Source organism: Camelina sativa, chromosome 16 (genome assembly GCF_000633955.1).
Source record: "Camelina sativa cultivar DH55 chromosome 16, Cs, whole genome shotgun sequence".
NCBI classification, from domain to species: Eukaryota; Viridiplantae; Streptophyta; class Magnoliopsida; order Brassicales; family Brassicaceae; genus Camelina; species Camelina sativa.
Window position 1 is genome coordinate 25,367,161 of NC_025700.1, and position 7,080 is coordinate 25,374,240.

Consider the following 7,080-nt stretch of genomic DNA (forward strand, 5'->3'; position numbering starts at 1 on the left):
AACCACAAAAAGGATATGAGAGCAGAGGTGAATCCAACTCCAACGCCTGCAGAAGCACACATTTGGCTTTTTAATAACCCGAAGGACAAATATAAGAATATATAGTGACATAAGAAAATCTTGAGAAGCTTGAAATGTCAAATTCAGTATGATATTTTTATGTTATATTTCTTCCTTTAAACTTGCTCATAACGTCGAATTTTATTAGCAGCATTCTCAACCTCATACGCTACCATGCCATTTCAAGTTGAGAGAGCCGAACCATGCATGAATATAGGGACAGAGAAAAAAGTAAGGCAGGTGATTAAAGCAAACCTGCAGACATCGAACCGACAAACGTTTCGAGAAACCTGACTATCACCATAAAGAAATTCTGTCCAGAGGAATGACTTCTCACCAAGGACATTGTCCTGCGTCCCAGTTTATAACCTTGTTAAGATACCTAACCATCTAACTATAGTGTTTCAAACCTTATTTTGACTTAGCTTACAAACCTATACAGAGATATCGCCATCTGCCAAAAGCAACATAAGAAAGAGAAAGACCTGATCAGTAATGTGCAATTTTTCATCTTAATATATACATACAGAAAGTAGAAATCACTTCCCAAAAACTACTTACAGCATCATTTAAAACTGATTCTCCGAACACCAGGGCATACAAATTTACATCTGAACCAAGTTCCTGACAAAAAATACAGTAGTAAGAAGCGGTCGAAAACTAGTACTAATGAGAAAATTGTGAATAAGCAGTGAAGTACCTGAAATATAGACAATACAGTGACAGGATCAGTGGCCGAGATAAGAGAGCCAAACATGAGACACTCGACCAATGGAAGTCTGTACATGAGAAACATCAAACCGCCAAGGTACCTTCAAAAGGAAAAGGAAATTTATGAATAATGGAAAGAACTGTCAAGAAAAAATGTTACAAACATAAGCCATGCACAAGAAAGAGATACTTACACTAGCAATCCAGTAACCATGGAAGCCACAAAAGTTCCAAGCACTGAAAAAGTGACAATGGCTCCAAAGTTTGAAAAGAAAGGTTTCTGCATAAAAAAACCCAGCAACAACGTAAGCATCATCAAGAATACAAAAGCAAGGATGCAAAATCTGATGGTAAAACAAGAAAAGCAATAAGTACAGGAGAAGTATCTGCACTTACAGGTTGCAAACTGAAGCCTGACTGGGTGCAAACAATAAGGTCAAGGAAAAACAACATATTTTATTGCCAAATTGCGAACCATAGAAAAGATTATGTCACACAGAGACGTAAGTGTAAACTAAAGGCAAGAACATTAGCAAATACAAAACTCGATAAAGGATATAATATGATGGGAGGCAGCAGAAACAGAAAGAAGAACTCATCGTGGAAATTGAACCATGTCCTGGAGAAAAAGCAAAATTGATTAGCGCATTCAAGAATAATGAATACTTATGTGATTAATTTACACTCCTTTGAGTTTCCAGGTCAGTGGAGAAAGGACAATAAAAATAGCAATATATATAAATAATAATTGAGAAAATACCAAAATAAAAAAAATATATAAAAAAAAATTAGTTGAACGACGAACCTAATGCTAGTCTCCGTGTTCGAGATGTTCGCTAAACCACCAACGATCAGCCCTAAAATTCCACAAGGAACCAAAACAATAACAATCGATTGAACACGGGAAGGTCGATCGCAATACAAAGGAGTAAGAAAAAGAAGAAGAAGAAGAAGACGAGAGAGAGAGAAAACAAACCGATTAGAAGAGAAGCAGAAGCTTCAGGTAGATAATAGAACTTATGACGGCGAAGGACATGACCGAGTACAAAAGAGAGGACAAGCATCATGATCTGAAGCAAAATCCCGACTCCGGCGGCTTGCTGCTGCTTTTCTTGCCCTTGCGGGTCGTGAATCGCCGGCGAAATCTGCAGCTCCGACGACATTACGCCTCGACGGAATTTAAAAAAAAAAAAAAAAAACCCTAGGGTTTTCTATCAGTGTCACTTCGTCTTGTTTGCTCTTCGTCTTTGTACACACACAGAGAGAGATTCACGAAAACGGAATTAATGAAACTTGTGAGATGGACTTGTTCTTCCTCCTTTGTGGAGGACGCAATTTATAGGAATCTGCGTCCCCACTGCTGCTCTGACTTCTCAGGTGGCTTTCCGTTTTGGGCTTTTAAGGGCTTGCGCTAGTATCGAAGACTTTTAATATATTTTTATTTGGCCCAACTACTCTATTTAGATTTTCTTTTTTAGTAATCACGATTTTTACCAAAGTCGTGGGCTAATTGCGTGTAAAATATATGATGGTTTTGAATTCTTCACCAGTGGTGGTGGTGACTCATGTTTACAAAACAGATCCCATTACACTTACACACAGAGACATACACAAGGAAACAATATTAACTAGGCTGATGATATTGTGGAGGAGCGTTGCTGATCGGACAAGAGTGACAAAGCAACTTCACGAACAAGTCACCGTAACCAAGATGAAACCATCTACTTCAATAGTTCAATCATAGAGGGGATCAAACAATCCTGAATCTAAAAAAATATCACGAAGATAGGACTCTTCTTCTGTTTCTGGTGGGTAGTCATTGGGGCGTCTCAAATATTTGATCCTCTCCAAACACCGCTTCTCCAGATTCCCTGAAAGGTCAATGTGTAAACACTCGCGTAAATCTAGGTATTCCAGGTGAGGACAACGGTCAAGAATGGCGTTCAATCCCGTGTTAGATAGAGGGTGTCCGCAAAGCTCGAGGTGGCGGAGTCCGGGCATGCTGAGTGCAATTATTAAGGCTATCGAATTATCAATATCACGGGAGAAAGGGCAGTGGTGTAGCTTCAACGTTTTCAGATTTGGACAAGACTTGCATACAACTTCCAGAGACTTTCTTGACAACTTGAGGCCTGGAACATTGAGGTACTCAAGCAATGGAAGTTTCACAACTGCTTCGCGAAAAAGTTCCCCTAGAAAGAAAGAGGAACATGATAGTGTAAGGCTTCTCAGAAGACTTGACCTGCAAAGAAAATAATAGAGTGTGTAAAAAAGTTAGAACCATAATAGGATCTTAGATAGAGAAGAAGAAAGATAGCAGCAGCAGATAAAAGAAACTGAAGCCAAAATACTAATTTGACATCAAAAGCATAATAACAAAGTTATCAGGATGATGATCAGGTGGATCATGTATTCAACGCCAAAAGGGAAATTGGAATAAATAACAATCACAAACCCGAAAATCAAAAACTTGGCGTTGTTGTTTAAATTTGGGAGACAATATGCAGAAGAAGAAGACCCCCAAAAAAAAAATAAACCCAATGACAACTATTTGATATTTTTTTTTTGTAATCAATCCAAGCCTATGTACAACATATTCAAGTAAGTATTTTTAAAGAGTGAATGATTCTCATCAGTAAGAGGAAAGAGACGAGATAAGTTCCCTTGGTTGTTCGTTCTCTCAGACTCAGAGGAGTAAGTAAGGGCAAATTAAAATATCCTCCCAAGAAAAGCAAGTAAAGTAACAACATAGCAATCAAATCAACGCCGCCCAATTCTCTAAATTAGCTAAGTGTACTGTTAGGGGTATATATCAATAAAGAGAGAAGGGTAGAGATAGAAGAAGAAGAAGATACCTATCGGCCATGTATGCGAGGATAGCTTCACCCCAGTATTCGGACTCAACACCAATAAAGATCTCGACCAAACCACCATCGCTGAGATCAATGGCGCGACGACACATACCTTCAGAGGCTAGGTCGTCCAATTCGATTATCCACCACATCGATGGGTCTTTAGAGACGCGTCGCCACGATCTGCACACCATCTGAGCTTTCAGTAGATCAACCGTGCTCAGTCGGATTAAAATCGAAGAAGTTAACTCCGGCGGAAGCTCCGCCCAGTTGCTCGACAATGATGTTAACTCCGGAGGAAGCTATTTTACTTTTCCTCGAAGCCATTTCTTGTGACTGTGACTGTGACTGTGACTGTGAGAGAGAGAATCACGCTACTTTCTTTTTTTCTCCCTTTCCTTCTTTTCTTTTCTTTTCTTTCTTAAAAAAAAAGCCTAATAAGAAGAAGAAAGTGAGAGAGTACCTAACACACAAATCTGTTCCCAGCCATTTATAGGAAGCCCAATAATCGAATACAATATTGGGCCTAGGCTCACTCAGTTTTCTTTCACCAGGTCAACAAGTTTTCCATTAATATTTGTTGACTTTTCCATTTTCATTCATGCGTTATATAAAGTAACAACGACTAACGACGACTAAAAATACATATAATCATATCTCAGAAGCAAAGAAACCATAATAAGATCATGTTTTTTACTTGGGCTCTATCTTGGTTGGAACAGAGTATCCACCGCTATAATCAAACTCTCCCTCTTGTGCTTCTTTCTTCCTCAAACTACCACCGTACAAAAGCTTCTCTCCGCCCTTCACGACACCAAATTCTGTAGCTGAAGACGACGCAGATGCAGAGGAGCTACTACTCGTTGTCCCACTATTCTGGATGATCATCTCAATCTCTTTAACCACTTCACTCATCGTTGGCCTCTCAGAAGCCATCTCATCAACGCATTTCAGGGCTACTTCCATATACCGCCCCAGTTCTGGCAGAGCTCCGGCGTCTCTCAACGACCTATCCATCTTATCTCTTAGTCCGTAGTATTCATTGTCGCTCTTGTTCATTACAAGCTTGATCTCTCGAACAATGTACTTGCCTTTCTCTATCGGCTGTTTCGCCGTGATCAGCTCCATCATTACGACACCGAAGCTATACACATCACTCTTCTCTGTAAGTTTCTGCGTTGTGTAGTATTCTGGATCCAAATATCCCTGCCATGGACCGTTTCAAATTCAGTTCCATCAGAAACCAAACAAGGTTCCCTGATTGAAGTCAGAGATGAACTGATCGTAAAACTTACCAATGTGCCTTTGACTTGTGTTGAAACATGGCCTTTGGTGCAGTCTGAAACCAGCTTGGACAAGCCAAAATCGGCAACCTTGGCCGTGAGGTTCTCATCCAAAAGAATGTTGGTTGACTTCACGTCCCTGTGGATGATCGGAGGATCTGCCAACTCGTGGAGGTATGCTAGTCCTCTTGCTGATCCTAGAGCCACTCTCAGCCTTCTTTTCCAATCCAGCACAATACCGGATCGCCCTAACAACAATGTGCGTAAAGGTCAAGTTTTGTGTTTGTAATTTACTTAATCAGCTAGAAGACCAAATTAATTTTGCAGTACCGGTTAAGCTATCTTTTAGTGATCCGTTGGACATGTACTCGTAGACCAGAATCTGCTCGCCTTGTTCGAAGCAAAAGCCGACAAGCCCAACCAGGTTCTTGTGATGAACTCGAGAAAGCAACTCAATCTCTGTTTTGAATTCAAGCCCTCCTTGTGTCGATCCTTGTTGTGCTCTTTTGATCGCCAACATTTGCCCATCTTGGAGCATTCCTTTATACACCTACAGAGAGAAACAGAGGAACGTCAAACCCTGAAAGTGAAGCCCTAGTTTCAAGCATTGATCTTTCAAAAACCTACCTTTCCATAACCTCCATAACCCAGCTCACTGCTCACAGAGAAATTGTTCGTGATCTTCTTGAGTTCTTCGTAGGAGAACCATCGAGCCCCTTTCAGCTGCGGGGCGCCACCACTGTCTTTTCCACTCGATGCCCATGAAACTGAGAGAATCAAAAGACCATTGTAATAGCTAATAGTTCAATCTTCTACTTTACAGAAATATTTTTCCAGGTTGACCTCAGAGATTCTGCAGGGGACTAATCTAACAGGGTAGTGTTTCTACAATAATTTGGACTTACCAAATGGTCTACTCAAACCGATAGCTTCCTCTGCACGTCTCTTCTGCCACATTGCATATATTCCTAGCGCAACAAGGCACAGGACCAAAGCGCTGCAACCAGTTATTATCCCAATGACCATCCGAGAGCTCAAGGAATGTCCGTTACCTTCAGCTGCAAAAAGTTATTATATTGTTAGAGTCCGGTGTCTTCAATTTAAAAAACAGGTGTATACGCTTTTTATGTACATTCTACCTGGGAAAGTGTAGGGAGATGCAATGAAGTAGTAAGGTCCAAACAAGGGAGGAGGTTTGTATGTTTGGTTACTCAAGTCAAATCCAATTCTCTGAACTTCAGTTCTGTTAAAATACTTGCCCATAGGTGGGAAAAGTGCCAACTGTATCTGAAGATAATCATCATTGTTGAAGAAAGGGTTTTGTAGAGAGACCGAGCCTGGAGTGAGTCCTAGTTTCACCCACAAGCTCATCTCCAGTGAATGGTATGTGTTCACATTGGACAGGTCTCTGAACATAGGCCCTCGGAAGTATAGTGTGCCTTCATAAGGGTAGGCACATTCACAGCTCTGAGGGCTGATCTTTTGGTCTGATGGACAAGATATTCCTCCACAGTTAGCAAGACTGGTTGAGTATATTCGTTTGGCTTGTTGCTGCTGAATCTGGCAGTAGTTTGTGTTTGAGAGAGCTGTTGTGCATACAGGGTTTCCTACGAGTCTGCAACAGGAGAAAGCTTCTTTAAAGGTTTATATAGAGAGTCCGAAGTAAATATAAGAGGAACGAAGATATTTACATTAATGTATTGGTATATCCGGAGCTAAGTGTTACTGAGGAAATGTCGTTATCTTGCAGATCAACAAGTTGAAGCTGTGGACCTACTGTATCTCCCAAGCTCAGTGTTCCATTGAATGCGTTCTTTTTCAGCTTTCTGTTAAGAATCAAATCAGCAAGTCGATGATTTATAAAGCAGTTATCAAACTTTAGGGGAGACCAAATGCTGAAACTTACACTTGTTGAAGCTGTGGAAACCCAAAGAGTTTATTAGGCAATGGTCCTTGAAGAGATACATATTCCATCACACTAAATCCAAGAAAATAGTAACAGATTGTGAGAGCTCCATATGCTCGTTTTCTGGTTTGTAAACTGTATCAGAGTTGCACTTACAGTGTGGTCAGTGAAGGTAAGGTTGAGAACCATAGAGGAGACTCTGATGGATCAAATGAGTTATTGCTGAGATCTCTGTAGCAGACATCACATTTAATCAGAACACACATAC

General features: G+C 40.5%; 3 protein-coding genes across 3 annotated transcripts in view; all 3 read right to left on the reverse strand.

Moving 5' to 3' along the window:
- LOC104752402 (sodium/hydrogen exchanger 6) overlaps positions 1–2,102 on the reverse strand; it is a 5,518-nt gene extending 3,416 nt beyond the window's left edge. Inside the window, exons 1-10 of the mRNA XM_010474524.2 lie at positions 1,748–2,102; positions 1,577–1,628; positions 1,331–1,390; positions 1,168–1,192; positions 966–1,051; positions 761–872; positions 622–684; positions 495–514; positions 316–410; positions 18–46 (exon numbers count right to left, since the gene is read on the reverse strand). Of these exons, the coding sequence (XP_010472826.1) occupies positions 18–46; positions 316–410; positions 495–514; positions 622–684; positions 761–872; positions 966–1,051; positions 1,168–1,192; positions 1,331–1,390; positions 1,577–1,628; positions 1,748–1,934 (729 nt within the window). The 5' untranslated portion in view covers positions 1,935–2,102. The remainder of the gene's footprint in view (positions 1–17; positions 47–315; positions 411–494; positions 515–621; positions 685–760; positions 873–965; positions 1,052–1,167; positions 1,193–1,330; positions 1,391–1,576; positions 1,629–1,747) is intronic.
- LOC104754038 (putative F-box/LRR-repeat protein 23) lies at positions 2,283–4,029 on the reverse strand. The gene is made up of 2 exons (XM_019237899.1): positions 3,627–4,029; positions 2,283–3,013 (listed from the first exon to the last, which is right to left on the reverse strand). Exons 1-2 carry the CDS (start codon positions 3,815–3,817, stop codon positions 2,506–2,508), a joined length of 699 nt encoding a protein of 232 aa, XP_019093444.1. The 5' UTR covers positions 3,818–4,029; the 3' UTR covers positions 2,283–2,505.
- Positions 4,170–7,080, reverse strand: part of LOC104752403 (probable leucine-rich repeat receptor-like protein kinase At5g49770) — a 5,568-nt gene continuing 2,657 nt past the window's right edge. The window contains exons 10-18 of the mRNA XM_019237900.1: positions 6,969–7,080; positions 6,813–6,884; positions 6,598–6,732; positions 6,046–6,521; positions 5,812–5,964; positions 5,534–5,673; positions 5,237–5,456; positions 4,919–5,154; positions 4,170–4,829 (exon numbers count right to left, since the gene is read on the reverse strand). The exon at positions 6,969–7,080 is cut by the window's right edge and continues 29 nt beyond it. Of these exons, the coding sequence (XP_019093445.1) occupies positions 4,317–4,829; positions 4,919–5,154; positions 5,237–5,456; positions 5,534–5,673; positions 5,812–5,964; positions 6,046–6,521; positions 6,598–6,732; positions 6,813–6,884; positions 6,969–7,080 (2,057 nt within the window). The 3' untranslated portion in view covers positions 4,170–4,316. The remainder of the gene's footprint in view (positions 4,830–4,918; positions 5,155–5,236; positions 5,457–5,533; positions 5,674–5,811; positions 5,965–6,045; positions 6,522–6,597; positions 6,733–6,812; positions 6,885–6,968) is intronic.